Genomic DNA, 20,014 nt, shown 5'->3' with positions numbered 1-20,014 from the left:
CTCCATTGATAACATCTACATTATAATCTGATTGCCGGGGCCTAAATCTTATCTCTTTGTTTTGGTCTAATACATTTTTTCCAAAAAATCCCAGCACTTAGCACTCAGCAGTCTTGTTGAGTGTCATTTAAAGGGGTATTCCACTCAAACATAACTTTTGATATGTTGCTGCCCATGGTGAGACTAACTTACAATTCCTTCCATAGTTGTTATTATCTATTCAGTCTCCTTCTCCCGGTTCTCAGCTTCTGCTTTCTGCACAAAATCTGTGTCTGAGCTTTTCTTCCCCTCCCTTCTGCGACAGCTGATGTAAAAAAGTACCTGACTGGCTTTATCTGCAACATTGTAGCTTCTTTGTAATGCTGGGAGAATTATTCTGAGGTCAAGTTGCTAATGAGTTCACAGTAATTAACCCTCCCAGCATTACAAAAAAGCTACAATGTTGCAGATACAGACAGTCAGGGACTTGTTTACATCATCCATCTCAGAAGGGAGGGGGGGAAGGAGGGAAAGACAGAGAGGATAACTTACATACAATATGTTTCAGCAGAAAGCAGCAGCTGAGAACTGGGGGAAGGAGACTGGTTAGATAATAACAAGTTTTGAATGAATTGTGAGTCTCACCATGGACAGCGACATATCAAAAGTTCTATTTGAGTGGAATACCCCTTTAAAATTCAACGTCCATGGGTACACAGGTTGTAGACCTGAGATCTCCAACCTGTGGCTCTCTAACTACAGGTCCTAAGTCTGTTCTAGACGATCAAAATGTAACATCTTAATTTTTTTATTCTGTTTTTTTAGCTTCATCTTCCTGTCATTTTAACATCTTGAAGGAGAACTAAAAGTGAGTAGATAATAATAATAATTGTTGCAAGCAAATGTCAAACTATAGTCATACATTGGCCTAAATAACAACAATCCATTTTTTATCCTAATATTTTATCTGTATCTTTTCTTCCTGGTCACACAGAAACAGCATACAAAATGGGTGACTCGGAGATGGCCGTTTTCGGCGCAGCTGCTCCGTTCCTCCGAAAATCTGAAAAAGAGAGGATTGAGGCCCAAAATCGCCCATTTGATGCCAAAACATCTGTCTTTGTGGTTGACCCAAAGACGATGTATGTAAAAGGAACTGTTACAGGTCGGGAAGCAGGAAAAGTCACCGTAAAGAAGGAAGATAACAGTGTAAGTTCCATAGGGCGGAGGTTTGGTAGATTATAAAACATAAAAATTGATAGCGCCACAACAATGTTTCCTTATTTTTTACAGACTGTAACAGTGAAGGAAGATGAAATTTTCCCCATGAACCCCCCCAAGTACGATAAAATTGAAGACATGGCGATGATGACCCACTTGAACGAACCTGCTGTGTTGTATAACCTCAAAGAGCGCTATGCAGCCTGGATGATCTACGTAAGTGTTAACCCCTACTGATTGAACCCATCAAGAATAGTTACCACATGGTACTTAGAACTCTGCAGTATTTTAACTAATTTGGCAGGACCGGCCAACCACGTAATGTGCATGGTGGCCTCACGACCCTCTTTTGACAGATGATGTAGAGCAGGGATGGGAAACCTTCAGCCCTCAAGCTGTGGCAAAACTACAATTACCACAGTTCAATAGAGTGTGGAATAATATATTTGTACCAGTACCTTGATCTTGCCGCTTTGCAAACCTCTGAATGATGTCTCCAATATAAGAGAACAATAATACAGCATCAATAATGCAAACGTGGTTGATTTCCGCGGTACATGGTTGGGGTAACATGCTCACAAGGCTGAACATTTTCCCACGTCCAAACCACCTGAAGTCCTAGGTGGACGTTTGGGAGGACAGGCACTCCCCCTTTCTCATGCGCAAGCTATGATACATGCCTTAGGGGCCTATTCCACGGAGCGATAATTGTCCAAATCGGCCCGATTCGGCCGATTATCGCTCCGTGGAATAGAGACAACGATCAGCCGATGATCGTGTCATCGGCTGATCGTTTATTTAGGAGAAAATAGAATAATCGGTAGCACTCTTTTATCATGCAAAAGTGTTCAAACTTTATTTACAGTGTGCAAGGACAAGGTCAGGTAAGTATACAACATTTGTCCTTAATAAGGAGCTTGTATAAGATCTGATAGACGTTTCGACCCTGTCAGGGTCTTTTTCAACGTCGCGCTTAGGAAATGAGTACAAGAGCGCTCCCGGAGCTATCCTGGTGCGTTTATTTTGGTGCAAACCTAAAATCATCGGGCACCCACCACGAATCGCTACTTGGAATAGCAGTGCGCGGCGGGCGACCGACGATACCACAAACAGCATACTTTACCTATCCATGCTGCAGGTTTTCTGCTGCGCTCCTTCTCCCGGTCCCACGTGCAGCAGCAGCTTCGGAGCGGCCTGTCGGAGCTGACAGACCACTCAGCCAATCACTGGTCAGGCTCCGAAGCTGCTGCTGCGCGCGTGACCAGGGGAAGGAGCGCAGGAGAAGCCCTGCAGCCTGGTGAGGTAATGTATGGTGTTTAAACAAGGGCTGCAAGGGCATCAGTAACAATATCCCTGCAGCCCTTGCTAAACGATTATCGGGCCGTGGTATAGGCCCAGTAAACGAGCGCCGATATAGCAGATCGGCGCACGTTTACATTATTGATCGGGCCCCTATTGGCCTGTGGGATAGGACCCTAAAGCAAGCTGGTAAGAGCATGGGGGGCTCCCCTTTCGATCCGGGGAGCCCATAGGAGATAGTGGCAGTCTGCTGTCGTCACTGCTGTTGCCCGGAGCGACGTCCAGCAGATTGTCGTTATGGTTCCAAAAGGTTTTCAACATGTTGAAAGACAAGAATCAGCCAACATCGTGCGTGTTGGCTGATCGGTGCCTTTTAACAGTATAGTGACAGTAAGTGATAATCGCTTGATTTAATAGGGCCTAACAACTAATTATAACCCATGAAGTATAAGATCAGATAAAAGAAGAAAATAAATCCTAAACCATGTAAAATGCTGCAAAATGCTGTAAAATGCTGCAAATGAAACTAGCATTATAATGTCTGATTTCGTTTTTGTAGACCTATTCTGGCCTGTTTTGTGCCACAGTCAATCCCTACAAGTGGCTGCCTGTGTACAACCCTGAAGTAGTGGCTGGATACAGAGGCAAGAAGCGTCAGGAGGCCCCCCCACACATCTTCTCCATCTCTGATAACGCCTATCAGGCCATGTTGACTGGTGAGTGTGAACAAGAATTGATAGTGGGAAGTATGAAGGTCCTTTTACACAGATCAATGATTGGGAGCAAACATTTGTTCAGCCCCATTATTGCCCCATGGAATCTATTAGGGATTTTCCCACTCGATGTTAGATGAATAGGACTCACTTGCTAAGATGGAATGGTCCTTTCAGTTACGGCTTCAACACACTAGTTGATCAACTACAGATTTTTTTTAACGTAGAGGCATTTTTTGGGACCTGCTGGCCACAGGGAGCAGAAAGTAAAGGAACCCATAAGCCCTAGAGAAAAGTCACTTGCATTCAAAGTCTGACAGCTCTTTACACGTGCCTTTGGGTCCTATTACACCAAACGATTATTGTCTGTACTTGAGAGAGAGATACCTGTTCACTTATTAGGGTATATGCACATAATGGAATCGGCAAGGAATTTCAAGTGGAGTCCTCGCAGCATCCGCTTGAAGTTCCGCCTGTCAAATTGACTCAATGTGATTTCTCAAGCGCAATCCAACGTCTGGATGTCATGTCATTGTCATGTCAATTTTTGGGGGAAATGGCAGATTTGCGCTTGAGAAATCACATTGAGTCGATGGCATTACAAGAGGAGTCTGTGGCGTGGACTCGGCTGGAAATTCCTTGCTGATTCCGTAGTGTGAACATACCCTTATGTTGATGTTACGCTGCTTGTTGGGTGATGTCATTTCTATCTTCGTCTAATGGATAGTTTTGTTTTCTTACATTTCCTAGATCGTGAAAACCAGTCTATCCTGATCACGTGAGTGCAGTCACTGTGTCCATAAACACTAGAACACATGAAATCAGGGGCATTAGTACAATCCATGGCAACATATATTTCAAAAGAAAGGAGGGGTTGTGTATTATATTTACAATCACTGGGCCAAAATTCCTCCTACTTTATGTCTCAGTTGCATTCGGCCTAAGAGGCTTAAGGTTTCCATAGACTTAATTCTAAAGTCAGCAAAACCCACGACTGTCAGTGGATTCGGCAAACAATATGAGGGGTATAAGGACCTCTTGACAGATGCTGTCGGTGGAGATAGGGGTCAGGCAAAATGGATTTTCACTGCCCAAACCTTTTGTTCTCGGAGAGCTAAACCAATACCAGAGCGGTTGGACTGCAGCTTACCCCTTCCCGGAGTAAACACACGCACGTTTGACTGTGCTGAACTTTCTTGTGTATGGAGAGGACAGGAGAAAAAACTTATTGGCCGAACAATCAATTAACTGACAGTTATTAGAAGTACAATATATAGGCACGTTCAGAAATTGTTAGAGCCACGAGATGCACCTAGAATGATTGATAGGTCATCTTTTTCATCCTTTTGTACTCAGGGAAGTTAAAGGAGAAGTCCGGTGAAAATTTTTATTAAAGTATTGTATTGCCCCCCAAAAGTTATACAAATCACCAATATACACTTATTACGGGAAATGCTTCTAAAGTGCTTTTTTCCCTGCACTTACTACTGCATCAAGGCTTCACTTCCTGGATAACATGGTGATGTCACTTCCTGGATAACATGGTGATGTCACTTCCTGGATAACATGGTGATGTCACTTCCTGGATAACATGGTGATGTCACTTCCTGGATAACATGGTGATGTCACGCCCCGACTCCCAGAGCTGTGCGGGCTGTGGCTGCTGGAGAGGATGATGGCAGGGGGACACTGAGGGACACAGGGCACTGGAGGGACACTGAGTATCCCTCTGCCATCATTCTCTCCAGCAGCCACAGCCCGCACAGCTCTGGGAGTCGGGTTGTGACATTAGCATGTTATCCAGGAAGTGACATCACCATGTTATCCAGGAAGTGACATCACCATGTTTTCCCGGAAGTGAAGCCTTGATGCAGTAGTAAGTGCAGGGAAAAAGCACTTTATGTGCATTTTACGTAATAAGTGTATATTGGTGATTGGTATAACTTTTGGGGGGCAATACAATACTTTAATAAAAAATTTTGCCGGACTTCTCCTTTAAGCTACTGTCAGAGGTGTCTTATTCTCTTACCCATTCAGGACACATACATACTTGGCCAAGCAGAGCATGGAAGTATATTTAGGGTTTGGGAAGGATAGCTGTCGGCAGGACGAGCGTTCAGCTAAAAGCTACTTAATTGCATAGCCAACTTTAGGATGTGTTAACCAGTTCACTGGATGGGCTTTATTACACAACTTTAATACATAAAGTTTAAAGGGTACCTATCTGAGACCCCCACCGATCGTTAGAATGAAGGGACAGAATTATAATGGAGCCCTATGAAACTTCTGCTCTAGCTATTACTGGAAGTTCCATAGGGCTCCATTATAATTCCGTAGACTCCTACTTTAGCAGTGAAATGGAGATGAAGAGGCAGAGGGTGCGCCGCTTCCCGCATCTGCCCCTTCATTCTAACGATCGGCGGGGATCTCAGCACCCGGATGCCGACCGATACAAACCTCTGACATATCGCTATGACATGTCAGAAGTTTGTTTAAGTGATAGATACCCTTTAAGAGATGTTTCAGAAGGACTTACTCTTTAAAAGAAAAAGAGATAACTTGCCTACCAGGTAATCCCCCCCCCCAATTTACATTCTGTAGTGGAGAATCTGGAGCCGGGAAGACTGTGAACACGAAACGTGTCATCCAGTACTTTGCAACAATTGCAGCTATTGGTGACACTAAGAAGAAGGAGGAAGAAGCTGCAAAAAACAAGGTAATCTGACAATCTGTATTAATAATTCCTGTTGGTACGTATAAGTAGGGTCTGTTTGCGTATCTTACAATTTTCATTTTTATTCTTGCTTAGGGCACCCTTGAAGACCAGATTATCCAGGCTAACCCATTGCTAGAGGCTTTTGGTAACGCTAAGACCGTCAGAAATGACAACTCCTCACGTTTTGTAAGTTTAACGCACTGGTCTTTGTAATAAAAAGATTAAACAACTAACTGTTAGCACAAGTAACATTTCTGCTATCTTGAAATCTTTAGGGTAAATTCATCAGAATCCACTTTGGTACCACAGGAAAACTGTCTTCTGCTGATATTGAAACTTGTAAGTTCAGTCAAATGTCTAGAAAGTATTGCCCTATTTGTGAGTTCTAACTTTTACATATAAAGTTATAACATTTGTTTTCTTTGTTCTCCTAGATTTACTGGAAAAGTCCAGAGTAACATTCCAGCTGTCTGCAGAAAGAAGCTACCATATCTTCTACCAGATCATGTCCAACAAGAAGCCAGAGCTAATTGGTTAGTCACTTCATAAAAATGAAAAAATTCTTAACCACAGACATTACTTGATACTTGAAACAATGGCTGTTGTTTTGAGTATCAAACAACGGCCAAAAATACATCAGTTAAACGTAGTCACTGACAGTAAGTTTGTATAGTAAAAACCTGTTACTTATTACAGACCAGCTACTGATCACAACAAACCCATACGACTTTCCATTCGTAAGCCAAGGTGAGATCACAGTGGCTAGCATTGATGACCAGGAAGAGTTGATGGCTACAGATGTAAGTTAACTTCCCGACCCAGTGTACTAAAGATTTTTTATAGTAACAATTCCTTCTAAAAGGTTCCCTCTTTTACTTTCAGAGTGCCATTGACATTCTGGGGTTCACTTCAGAAGAGAAGGTTGGCATCTACAAGCTGACCGGTGCCGTCATGCACCATGGTAACATGAAATTCAAGCAGAAGCAAAGAGAGGAGCAGGCTGAGCCTGATGGCACAGAAGGTAGGTTCAAGGATGTAAACTTTCAATTTGATGGAAGCCATTCCTCAAAATGAATTGCAAATATGGTTATCTTGTCACTTTTACTTCTTGAATTGTGCAAATATTCAATCTGAATATAAAATGTAAGTAATTGTATTCAACAACAAATCAAAAAAATGATTTTCAGTGGCTGACAAGATTGCCTATCTGGAGGGTTTGAACTCAGCTGATCTGCTGAAAGCTTTGTGCTACCCAAGAGTCAAAGTCGGAAATGAATTTGTGACCAAAGGTCAAACTGTTCAGCAGGTGAGTCCACGTGTTGTAATGTACGGATCAAAAACTGAAGTTTGTCACAAAACTGACACAGACATAACTTGCGGTTAGGTGAACAACTCTGTGGGTGCCTTGGCCAAGTCTGTCTTTGAGAAGATGTTCTTGTGGATGGTCATCCGTATTAACCAACAGCTGGACACCAAGCAGCCAAGACAGTTCTTCATTGGTGTCTTGGATATTGCCGGCTTTGAAATCTTTGACGTAAGTAACGTAACATGATGTGACTTACTGTACTGTGTAAATATATCACTGATATAACAATAATCAGAAGTAATTTCTTATAATCAGTTCAACAGCTTGGAACAACTCTGCATCAACTTCACCAATGAGAAGTTGCAACAGTTCTTCAACCACCACATGTTTGTGCTGGAACAAGAGGAATACAAGAAGGAAGGAATTGACTGGGAGTTCATCGACTTTGGCATGGACCTGGCTGCCTGCATTGAGCTTATCGAGAAGGTATTTTTGCCTTTTGAGGTTCCTATGCTTACCATATCTAAAAAATAAATGGTAGTTTTGGAGTACAAAACTTTTTTACATTGTAATTACACTGTCAAAAACCTGCTGATCAAACTTATACCTCATGTGTTACACAGCCAATGGGCATCTTCTCCATCCTTGAAGAGGAGTGCATGTTCCCCAAGGCAACAGACACTTCATTCAAGAACAAGCTGTATGATCAACATCTGGGCAAGTCCAATAACTTCCAGAAACCCAAACCTGGCAAAGGCAAAGCCGAGGCTCACTTCTCCCTGGTCCACTACGCTGGCACTGTGGACTACAACATCAGTGGCTGGCTAGACAAGAACAAGGACCCACTGAATGAGACCGTCATTGGGCTCTACCAGAAGTCTTCAATGAAACTCTTGTCTTTCCTGTATTCTGCCTATGCTGGTGCAGAAGCAGGTATTATTTTATCACTATTAGACACTCTAAATTACTACATACAACATATCTAATAGAACACATCATAACAATATTTTATGTGGTTTAGACACCGGTGGAAAGAAAGGTGGTAAGAAGAAGGGTTCTTCCTTCCAGACTGTGTCTGCGCTTTTCAGGGTATGTATAAAACACTTCAATGCAGAAGTTTTTATATTTGTGTCTACAATTTGTATTAGATTTTCTCATGTATATAATTTCATACATCTAAAGGAAAATCTGAACAAGCTTATGACCACCTTAAGAAGCACACATCCCCACTTTGTGCGCTGTCTGATCCCCAATGAAACCAAAACCCCAGGTACAATGTTAAAGGTTTTATTACGGAAATAATGCTTTTTGGCTAAGTACTAAGATATTTTGTCTGTATAGGTGCTATGGATCACTACCTGGTCATGCACCAGCTCAGGTGTAATGGTGTGCTTGAAGGCATCAGGATTTGCAGGAAAGGATTTCCCAGCAGAATCCTCTATGGTGATTTTAAACAGCGGTATGGATTAAACTTTTCTTCAACAGATGCATTAAGAAATGTGCATTAAGTAAAACAAAATCAACCAACTCATCACACATTTTGTTAATACAGTTACAAGGTCCTGAATGCCAGCGCTATTCCAGAAGGTCAGTTCATTGACAGCAAGAAAGCCTCAGAGAAGCTTCTTGGATCCATCGACGTTGACCACACACAATACAAGTTTGGACACACAAAGGTATTTTTTCTACTATATCTTTTTATATTATGGAAAGTATTTCAAGAACATTATTAATTTTATATCAACTTCTATGGCTTAAGGTCTTCTTCAAGGCTGGGCTGTTGGGTACGCTTGAGGAGATGCGAGATGAGAAGTTGGCACAGCTGATTACTCGTACTCAGGCCATCTGCAGGGGATACCTCATGAGAGTTGAGTTCAGGAAGATGATGGAGAGGAGGTAGCTTTAACTTTACATTTAGAGTACTACAATATTTGTTTTTATGTACTATGTTCGTGATATAAATGTGCTTTGTGTCCAGAGAGTCCATCTTCTGCATTCAGTACAACATCCGTGCTTTCATGAATGTCAAAACTTGGCCATGGATGAAACTTTATTTCAAGATTAAGCCTCTTCTGAAGAGCGCCGAGTCAGAAAAGGAGATGGCCAACATGAAAGATGAATTTGAGAAGACAAAGGAAGCCCTGGTTAAGTCAGAAGCAAAGAGAAAAGAGCTGGAGGAGAAGATGGTCAGTATTCTACAGGAGAAGAATGACCTGCAGCTTCAAGTTTCATCTGTAAGTAGTTGATCTGAATGCATCCCATTAGGCATGGCTGTAACTAACCTATTATGGAACAGAGGTGAACTTGGTTTCAATGACTTTTTGCAGGAAAGTGAGAACCTTGCAGATGCAGAGGAAAGGTGTGAAGGTCTTATCAAAGCAAAGATTCAACTGGAAGCCAAAATCAAAGAAATCAATGAGAGGCTAGAGGATGAAGAAGAATCAAATGCTGAACTTACTGCCAAGAAGAGGAAACTGGAGGATGAATGCTCAGAGCTGAAGAAGGACATTGACGATCTTGAGCTGACATTGGCCAAAGTAGAGAAGGAGAAACATGCCACCGAGAACAAGGTAATAACTAAAGAATACACAATATTGTTGAAGATTACTATTGCTGGGGACCCCTTAAGTGGATTTTCTGTAATAAACTGATCCTACTGATGTGACCTTCTACAATCCGTAGATTTGTCACTATATAAAAATACCACTGATACATTTTCCAAAATATAGGTGAAAAATTTGACAGAAGAGATGGCAGTGCTTGATGAAAACATTGCTAAGCTAACTAAGGAAAAGAAAGCTCTCCAGGAAGCCCACCAACAAACCTTGGATGATCTGCAAGCTGAAGAAGACAAAGTCAACACCCTGACAAAAGCCAAAACCAAGCTGGAACAGCAAGTAGATGATGTAAGCAGAATTATTTCATCTTATATAGAATATTCTGGCCCATAGATTTTGTTGTTGTTGTTGCTCTTTTTCATTTGAATATTTTCTTATAGCTTGAAGGATCATTAGAGCAAGAGAAGAAGCTTCGCATGGACATGGAGAGAGCTAAGAGGAAGCTGGAAGGTGACCTGAAGTTGGCTCAGGAGTCCACAATGGACTTGGAAAATGATAGACAGCAACTGGATGAAAAAGTTAAAAAGTAGGAAACCAATAATGATGGTCAAAAATGGGCTCTGGACTCGAATATGTATATTAAGTGTATTTCTTTCATTTCTTAAAAGGAAGGACTTTGAAATCAGTCAACTCCAAAGTAAAATTGAGGATGAACAGGCTCTAGCAGCTCAACTACAAAAGAAGATTAAAGAGCTTCAGGTATAATCCCATAGTCTTTCACTGTAATTAATCAGATTCCTATTTGTTATGTTTCATTGTACCATACTAAATTATAAAATTAAACAACAGGCTCGTATTGAGGAACTGGAGGAAGAAATTGAAGCAGAACGTGCAGCTCGTGCCAAGGCTGAGAAGCAGCGTTCTGACCTCTCAAGAGAGCTTGAAGAGATCAGTGAGCGTCTGGAAGAAGCTGGTGGAGCAACTTCTGCCCAGATTGAGATGAACAAGAAGCGTGAGGCTGAATTCCAGAAGATGCGTCGTGACCTGGAAGAAGCCACATTACAACATGAAGCCACTGCTGCTGCTCTCCGTAAGAAGCATGCTGATAGTATGGCTGAGTTTGGTGAACAAATTGATAATCTGCAGCGGGTCAAACAGAAACTGGAAAAGGAGAAGAGTGAACTCAAGATGGAGGTTGATGACCTTGCCAGCAACATGGAATCTGTTGCCAAGTCCAAAGTAAGTGCATATTTGGATGAATTTTACTTACTCAGGGGATATGAAATCTTAAAGTGTTTGGATTTAGATAAGGAGTCTTAAAATCTTTATTTTTAAAAGGCAAACTTTGAGAAAATGTGCAGAACCCTTGAGGACCAATTTAGTGAAGTTAGAACTAAAGAAGAAGAGCATATTAGAGTTATCAATGACCTAAATGCACAAAGAGCCCGTCTCCAGACTGAAAATGGTAATAATCTATAGACAGCCAAATTCTTCATGTAGTTTACATACGCAACACATATACCAACTGAGCTACCTTTATGTCATCCACAAAGGTGAATACAGTCGCCAGGTTGAGGAAAAAGAGTCACTGATTTCCCAGCTCTCAAGAGGAAAACAAGCATTTACACAGCAAATTGAGGAACTGAAGAGGCAGCTTGAGGAGGAGACAAAGGTATGGTTGACCTACAAAAGTGACCGTTTTGGACTGGTTAACATCACAATCAAATTTATTTTTATGCTTAATCTTTTCTATTCTCATAAAGGCCAAGAATGCTCTTGCTCATGGGCTGCAATCTGCCCGCCATGACTGTGACCTTCTCAGGGAACAATATGAAGAGGAGCAAGAAGCCAAAGGGGAACTTCAACGTGCTCTCTCCAAGGCCAATGGTGAAGTTTCCCAATGGAGAACAAAATATGAGACAGATGCCATCCAGCGCACAGAAGAACTGGAAGAGGCCAAGTAGGTTTCTCAATCAATATCTACATCCTAATGTAAATATTGCTTATTGTACCTCTGCTATGATGTTGTCTTGTGTTCGCCAAATTTACTTATTTGGTGAATCTATGCAAGCTCTCACATTATTTTGTAAGTGAAAAGAATTATTTGTGCACTTCATTATGGACTTTTTGTATAACAGGAAGAAGCTTGCTCAACGCCTCCAGGAAGCTGAGGAACAGATTGAGGCTGTGAACTCCAAATGTGCCTCTCTGGAGAAGACCAAGCAAAGACTTCAAAATGAAGTTGAGGACTTAATGGTGGATGTAGAACGTTCTAATGCAGCATGTGCTGCCCTAGATAAGAAGCAGAAGAACTTTGACAAGGTTTGCACTTAATGTTGTTCTTACTTAGAGAGTAGTCATCACTTTATCATGCAACAACAACATACGTAATGTTTTTGATGTTCAGGTGTTGGCAGAATGGAAGCAGAAATATGAGGAGACTCATGCTGAATTAGAGGCTTCTCAAAAAGAGTCTAGGTCACTTAGCACTGAGGTCTTCAAGATGAAGAACTCATATGAGGAGGCACTAGACCAGCTCGAGACTCTGAAGAGAGAAAACAAAAACCTGCAACGTAAGCAATGGGCCACAGCGACAGTAATGTTCTTCATAGTCATGTAGCACATGTACCCATTCTATGGTTCTATGGTTACATTGATATATATTTTTTTTTTTAATCAGAGGAGATCTCAGACCTGACAGAACAAATTGCAGAGACAGGAAAAACTATTCATGAACTGGAAAAGGCAAAGAAAACAGTAGAGCAGGAGAAATCCGAACTACAATCATCCTTGGAAGAAGCTGAGGCATCACTAGAGCATGAAGAAGCTAAGATTCTCCGGATACAGCTTGAGCTGACGCAAATCAAATCAGAAATTGATAGAAAGATTGCAGAGAAAGATGAAGAGATCGATCAAATCAAGAGAAACAGCCAGCGAGCCTTGGAATCCATGCAGAGCACTTTGGATGCTGAGATCAGAAGCAGGAATGATGCTCTGAGGTTGAAGAAGAAGATGGAGGGAGATCTTAATGAGATGGAAATCCAACTGAGCCATGCCAACCGCCAGGCTGCTGAGGCCCAGAAACAACTCAGGAATGTCCAGGCACAACTAAAGGTGAGATATCAAAAGATCAATATGATTGGAATTTACAATGAGACCACCAATTTAGTGACTAACTGAATCATTTTCTATACAGGATGCCCAACTGCATCTTGATGATGCACTAAGAGGAAATGATGACCTGAAGGAACAACTGGCTATTTCTGAAAGGAGGAACAACCTGATGACTGCAGAAATTGAAGAGATCCGATCTGCCTTGGAACAGACAGATCGTGCCCGAAAGGTGGCAGAACAGGAGCTTCTTGATGTCACCGAGCGTGTTCAGCTTCTCCATTCCCAGGTCAGTAAGATTTCATGCGTTCTCTAAAATTTTTATGAATTATTTTAAAGAACAATATTTATTATATATTGAATAAACTTTTATTCTACTAGAACACCAGCCTTATAAACACCAAGAAGAAGCTGGAAACCGATGTCTCTCAGTTGCAAAGTGAAGTAGAAGACTCTATCCAAGAATCTAGGAATGCAGAAGAAAAAGCTAAGAAGGCCATTACAGATGTAAGTTTTTTTTAATCCATTGAGAAATGTAATTTAAACAAAGAAAATAAAACTTTAATGATTGAACTTTGCACTTTGTCAGGCGGCCATGATGGCTGAAGAACTTAAGAAGGAACAAGACACCAGCGCTCACCTTGAAAGGATGAAGAAGAACCTCGAGCAGACAGTAAAGGATCTTCAGCATCGTCTTGATGAAGCTGAACAATTGGCTATGAAAGGTGGCAAGAAGCAAATCCAAAAACTGGAAGCCAGGGTGAGTCCTTGTTGTGTAATATACTAAAAATGCAAAATGTAAAGTCACCCATGCCAGCTGATTGTGATTTTCGTGGCCTTTATAGAACATTGATGACACTTACATATATTACAGGTGCGGGAACTTGAGAATGAGCTTGATGGAGAACAGAAGAGAAGCTCTGATGCCATCAAGGGTGTGCGTAAATTTGAGAGAAGAGTCAAGGAGCTGACCTACCAGGTTTGCAAATCTTTCTTATTATTCCTGATTCCTGAGGTCACTTTATTGCATTTATAAAATCTCAGCAAATGGTATAAACAGAGTTTACTAGAAAATAAAATACTATAGACGGGAGGCATTTTATCATAGCTGTTGTAAGGTTTAATGCAAGGTTAACTGTTAATGTTCTGGGTCCGTAATTTGACATTTTATTGCTATTTCATTTCACAGTCTGAGGAGGACAAGAAGAACGTGTTCAGGCTCCAAGACTTAGTGGACAAGTTACAAATCAAAGTCAAGGCCTACAAGAGACAAGCAGAAGATGTTGTAAGTAGATCACCTACCCTACAGAATAGGCTATTTTAGATTAAAATCACAATAAGACTTTCTCTAAAAATCAAATCTCTATCTAATATTTTAGGAGGAGCAAGCCAATGTCCATCTGTCCAGATTCAGGAAGACTCAACACGAGCTGGAGGAAGCTGAGGAACGTGCTGACATTGCAGAATCTCAGGTCAACAAACTGAGAGCCAAGAGCCGAGACATCGGCAAGGTGAGGATTTAGAATTTAGAGCTAGGTATCAGAAACAACAGGTTGGGATCAGAAATAACTCTGATCATGGCTGTTTAACCCCCCCCCCCCTTCCCCAATTCCCAAATACCAATGTCAAAAGCAACTACAGCAGCTAGGTGTTTAGACCCAATTGTCTCTCCCAGTGATAAAATTGTAGGGTGCTATTTAGTGGTCATGGAAACCATCAATTTATGGAAAGCCTCTAGGCCTGACATTGTAGTATACTGTAGTAGTATACCGTACAGTAGATAACATGATCATATATTCATGTCTCTGGAGTAATTAGGAGAATAAAAAATGTAAAAGATAAAAAAATAATTAATTAATTAATAATTAATTCAAATGCTAAACCCCTAGACGACCCTGGGCATACCTGTATGTCCAGGATCGCTTACGGGGAGCTCAGAGCGGGGCCGCCGCGGTCCTGGGTGCAGCATGTAGCCCGGGACCATGGCTATTAGCGGGCACGGTCCGATTGCCGTGCCCACTAATCAAGTTTTCATATGCAGCTGTCAAAGTTGACAGATACATCTGAAAACTTACTGCAGCCCGATCCCTGGTGTCTAGTGGGGCGGATCGCGACATAGTCACTGAGGGGCGATCCTTCCATCCGGCACCAGCCAGGGTCTGTGCCGTAATGGCGCTGATCGCGGCTCGGCACTCGATTGCTTTCAGGTGCATACTGCATAGATCTCAGAGAGAACAGTGTGCTTATACTAGATGGCCGCGTGCGTAATTGCCTGAACTATTAATTTATCACATTCCTGATCTCGCACGGTAAACGACGTAAGCGCCAAAAAATCCCAAAGTGCCAAATTATGCAACAAATCTAGAAAAATTGTAATAAAAAAAGCGATCAAAAAGTCGTATATGCGCAATCAAGGTACCGATAGAAAGAACACATCATGGCGCAAAAAATGACACTGCACACAGCCCCATAGACCAAAGGATAAAAGTGCTATAAGTATGGGAATAGAGCAATTTTAAGGAACATATATTTGTTAACAATGGTTTGATTTTTTTACAGGCCATCAGATACAATAAAAGTTATACATGTTACATATCGTTGTAATTGTAATGACTTGAGGAACATATATAACAAGTCAGTTTTACCCCAAGGCAAACGGCGTAAAAACAAATACTCCCCAAATAAAAATAAAAAAAATTGAATTTCACCACACATTGAATTTGTTCCTGGTTTCGCAGTGTACTTTATGCAAAAATTTAGCCTGTCATTGCAAAGTACAATTGGTGGCGCAAAAAATAAGGGCTCATGTGGGTTTCTAGGTGAAAAAATACAAGTGCTATGGCCTTTAAAGCACAAGGAGGTAAAACCGGAAGTGCAAACATGCAAATTGGCCCGGTCCTCTAAGGGTTAAGATAGCATGTTATTTATCCCACATGGGGAATCCTGTAAAATTAGAAAAATACCCAAAGCTTTAGCTCACCCCTAAATAAAAGAACCCTCATACAACTTGAGAGACAGGAAGATAAAAAAAACCACGTCCATCAACGTTCATCATATAATCCTTATGTTCTTCTTATTCCAGAAAGCAGAAGAGTAAAGCCGCCACTCAGCGAATTACAGAAGACGTTCATATAATATGGACTCGGCTGTGATGCTCTTGTGTATGTAAATCTGTATGTTTAGCTCTAGATGCAAATAAAATTGTTAAAAAACGAGAAATTTCCTTTGTTGTTCATTTTAAGAGCTATATCTGTGATACTGGATCAGGCTATGTCAACTTACACAATGTAAGAATAAGTGCAAATAACGGTCATTATTTGCACTTATTCTTACATTGTGTGAACACAGCCAGAACCTGTATTGTTACATCTATTGTAGACACTAAATAGTCTATCGGTCAGGGATTGGTGGACACTTACTCAGGGGTGGGGCCTGAAGCTTAAGTAAATTGCACAGGATATCATTACCATTTGCTATCTACCAACAAGGCTAAATAGTTATATTTTCTAAGGTCACTTTTATAAAAATAAAAAACAAGCCTAAATTATTGCATTATATGATCCGTAAATATAAAAAAAATAGAGTATCCCAGTGAATACTGTACTACCACCAATACCATCAATATGTTTGATCGTAATACAGATATCTTACGAGAATGATACTCCAGAAACGTACATGTACACATTGTCTATCTCCAATAAACCAATGTCCAACACATTCCTATAACCCCCCCAAAACTACAGACACGTGCCGACAAGTAGACATATTATTAGGAAATGCGACCAACAAAAATATTTATATCGGATAACCACAACCCTTAAGGTTTTGCCATATTTTCAGAATGTAGACTTGATATATGGCCACCAGGTGGTGCTGTACCCCCCCCCCATTCTGTGGGCTACATCGGAGCCCCCCCCCCCCCCCCCAGGTTGTGTAATGTGCAGAAAAGTAGTGATTACATGTAGCTCTCATTATATACAGTACATAAGAAAAGGAGATTAATCTAAAGACTAGTTCACACAACGATTTGTGCCTTAATGACATTCTGACATATCAACATAGGTTTATTTCTATGGCCCGAGCGTAGTCAGCGACTATGTTCTAAGAAGGGCTGATTGCAGAACCTACACTCCGAGACAAAACTGAGATACACTCAGAAAACTGTAATGGACAAGACCTCTGCTGATCCAAGCAGGGATATTTCGGCATGTCATTGACAGTTTTCTGACGTATCCATCCCCTGGAGACATAAATCCTGTATGAACCTGCCCTTATAACCATGATATCTATGCAAAAGAAGTGGAAAGACATGATGGAAGTTACCAGCCAACAGATAGTAGATACACAAATAAACAGATAGCTGATAGATATGACATACATCTAGATAGATAAATATATATGATTGATATATAGATATGGCATACATTTACAAAGGTAGGAGTGATATAAATATGAGATAGACAGATAGATAGATAGATAGATAGATAGATAGATAGATAGATAGATAGATAGGAGATAGGAGATAGATAGATAGATAATAGATAGATAGGAGATAGATAGATAGATAATACATAGATAGATAGATAGATAGATAGATAGATAGATAGATAGATAGGAGATAGATAATACATAGATAGATAATACATAGATAGATAGATAGATAGATAGATAGATAGATAGATAGATAATACATAGATAGATAGATAGATAGATAGATAGATAGATAATAGATAGATAGATAGATAGGAGATAGATAGATAGATAGATAGATAGATAGATAGATAGATAGGAGATAGATAGATAGATAGGAGATAGATAGATAGATAGATAGGAGATAGATAGATAGATAGGAGATAGATAGATAGATAGATAGATAGGAGATAGATAGATAGATAGATAATAGATAGATAGATAGATAGATAGATAGATAGATAGATAGATAGATAGGAGATAGATAGATAGATAGATAGATAGATAGATGATAGATAAATGATAGATAGATAGATAGATAGATAGATAGATAGATAGATAGATAGGAGATAGATAGATAGATAGATAGATAGATAGATAGATAGATAGATAGGAGATAGATAGATAGATAGATAGATGATAGATAAATGATAGATAGATAGATAGATAGATAGATAGATAGATAGATAGATAAATGATAGATAGATAGATAGATAGATAGATAGATAGATAGGAGATAGATAGATAGATAGATAGATAGATAGATAGATAGATAGGAGATAGATAGATAGATAGATAGATAGATAGATAGATAGATAAATAGATAGGAGATAGATATATAGATAGATAGATAGATAGATAGAAGATAGATAGATAGATAGATAGATAGATAGGAGATAGATAGATAGATAGATAGATAGATAGAAGATAGATAGAAGATAGATAGATAGATAGATAGATAGATAGATAGATAGATAGGAGATAGATAGATAGATAGATAGATAGATGATAGATAGGAGATATATAGATAGATAGATAGATAGATAGATAGATAGATAGATAGAAGATAGATAGATAGATATGAGATAGATAGGAGATAGATAGATAGATAGATAGATAGATAGATAGATAGATAGATAGATAGATAGATAGATAGGATCACACGAAAATCCAAAGCACTCCAGCATAAGGTGAAAAAAGGTAGTGGTTTATTACAAAAATGTGCACATTTTTGTAATAAACCACTACCTTTTTTCACCTTATGCTGGAGTGCTTTGGATTTTCGTGTGATACTTGGGGATCCCCCCAGCCAAGGGATTTACATCCTATTGCACCCGCTACACCTGTGAAGAAGTGCGGCTCCTTTCTCCTCTGTAGATAGATAGGAGATAGATAGATAGATAGATAGATAGATAGATAGATAGGAGATAGATAGATAGATAGATAGGAGATAGATAGATAGGAGATAGATAGATAGATAGATAGATAGATAGGAGATAGATAGATAGATAGATAGATAGGAGATAGATAGGAGATAGATAGATAGATAGATAGATAGGAGATAGATAGATAGATAGATAGATAGATAGATAGATAGATAGATAGATAGATAGGAGATAGATAGATAGGAGATAGATAGATAGATAATAGATAGATAGATAGATAGATAGGCGATAGATAGATAGATAGATAGATAGATAGATAGATAGATAGATAGATAGGAGATAGATAGATAGATAGGTAGGAGATAGATAGGAGATAGATAGATAGATAGATAGATAGATAGATAGATAGATAGATAGATAGATAGATAGATAGATAGATAGAAGATAGATAGATAGATATGAGACTGGCTAGGTTCACATTGTGTAAAATAAGAGAAAAGGTTTCCACTCCCCCCCCCTCACCCTGAATAATTAAATAACGTCTGTTATTACCAAATTATAATGGAAGTCAATGGAATGACGGCTGCCTCAATACACACAATGTATTGAATAATGGACATTGTTTGCATGGACGTCAAAGTAATGCTCATGACAATTATTCACTGATGTTATTTTTCAAACAACCGCCATTAGTTTTAGTTGTTCACACACACACACACACACACACACACACATACCTTTTTTCACCATCCTTTCACTATCTTTACTACTAAACTGAATGAACCTTCAAAAAAGAACCACAAGGGATATTGGCAGGATCTGTAACAATGGAATATATACAGTTGTCTCCACAACAGCCTGAACTAGAATAATCTATTAACAGCCGTCAATTCAGTGACCGGCCCAAAAAAAGCAAAACGACGCACGTCGTTTTGAGAAGAAAAAAAAACGGACAGTAAAAAAGTTGTGTTAACATAGCCATAGAGAGATATGAGATTGAAAACTATGAATACTATATACATATGAGATAGATAAATAGATAGATAATAAATAGGAGATAGATAGATAGATAGATAGATAGATAGATAGATAGATAGATAGAAGTAAGACAGAATAAGCAGCACTGCTCTGTAGCGGATGGGTGCCAGCGGTTCAAAGTTTTGACCAGAACCAAAGGTATATATTCAAAGATAGCCTTTGGAGTGCTGTGTTATGAATTGCTGTAAATAAAAGCCTTGAAGTTTTTCACCGTCACT

At 39.8% G+C, this 20,014-nt stretch overlaps 1 protein-coding gene across 1 annotated transcript in view; it reads left to right on the top strand.

Annotated features, from left to right (window-relative positions):
- The window catches only part of LOC138771893 (uncharacterized), a 54,939-nt gene extending 38,817 nt beyond the window's left edge, over nt 1-16,122 (top strand). The window contains exons 41-79 of the mRNA XM_069951895.1: nt 837-847; nt 974-1,188; nt 1,273-1,416; nt 3,059-3,215; nt 3,963-3,990; nt 5,814-5,928; nt 6,022-6,114; nt 6,204-6,267; nt 6,363-6,461; nt 6,625-6,728; nt 6,811-6,949; nt 7,116-7,234; nt 7,313-7,462; nt 7,550-7,720; nt 7,858-8,167; nt 8,256-8,323; nt 8,417-8,504; nt 8,576-8,693; nt 8,787-8,910; nt 8,994-9,130; nt 9,213-9,468; nt 9,562-9,804; nt 9,964-10,140; nt 10,233-10,378; nt 10,461-10,551; nt 10,642-11,031; nt 11,131-11,257; nt 11,346-11,464; nt 11,556-11,752; nt 11,931-12,114; nt 12,200-12,365; nt 12,473-12,906; nt 12,989-13,192; nt 13,285-13,410; nt 13,493-13,663; nt 13,778-13,882; nt 14,093-14,188; nt 14,283-14,414; nt 15,986-16,122. Coding sequence (XP_069807996.1) covers nt 837-847; nt 974-1,188; nt 1,273-1,416; nt 3,059-3,215; nt 3,963-3,990; nt 5,814-5,928; nt 6,022-6,114; nt 6,204-6,267; nt 6,363-6,461; nt 6,625-6,728; nt 6,811-6,949; nt 7,116-7,234; nt 7,313-7,462; nt 7,550-7,720; nt 7,858-8,167; nt 8,256-8,323; nt 8,417-8,504; nt 8,576-8,693; nt 8,787-8,910; nt 8,994-9,130; nt 9,213-9,468; nt 9,562-9,804; nt 9,964-10,140; nt 10,233-10,378; nt 10,461-10,551; nt 10,642-11,031; nt 11,131-11,257; nt 11,346-11,464; nt 11,556-11,752; nt 11,931-12,114; nt 12,200-12,365; nt 12,473-12,906; nt 12,989-13,192; nt 13,285-13,410; nt 13,493-13,663; nt 13,778-13,882; nt 14,093-14,188; nt 14,283-14,414; nt 15,986-16,000 — 5,833 coding nt within the window. The 3' untranslated portion in view covers nt 16,001-16,122. The remainder of the gene's footprint in view (nt 1-836; nt 848-973; nt 1,189-1,272; nt 1,417-3,058; nt 3,216-3,962; nt 3,991-5,813; nt 5,929-6,021; nt 6,115-6,203; nt 6,268-6,362; nt 6,462-6,624; nt 6,729-6,810; nt 6,950-7,115; nt 7,235-7,312; nt 7,463-7,549; nt 7,721-7,857; nt 8,168-8,255; nt 8,324-8,416; nt 8,505-8,575; nt 8,694-8,786; nt 8,911-8,993; nt 9,131-9,212; nt 9,469-9,561; nt 9,805-9,963; nt 10,141-10,232; nt 10,379-10,460; nt 10,552-10,641; nt 11,032-11,130; nt 11,258-11,345; nt 11,465-11,555; nt 11,753-11,930; nt 12,115-12,199; nt 12,366-12,472; nt 12,907-12,988; nt 13,193-13,284; nt 13,411-13,492; nt 13,664-13,777; nt 13,883-14,092; nt 14,189-14,282; nt 14,415-15,985) is intronic.
- The last annotated feature ends 3,892 nt before the right edge of the window (nt 16,123-20,014 follow it).

Source organism: Dendropsophus ebraccatus, chromosome 14 (genome assembly GCF_027789765.1).
Source record: "Dendropsophus ebraccatus isolate aDenEbr1 chromosome 14, aDenEbr1.pat, whole genome shotgun sequence".
NCBI lineage: Eukaryota > Metazoa > Chordata > Amphibia > Anura > Hylidae > Dendropsophus > Dendropsophus ebraccatus.
This window is presented reverse-complemented; position numbering and strand designations above follow the sequence as displayed.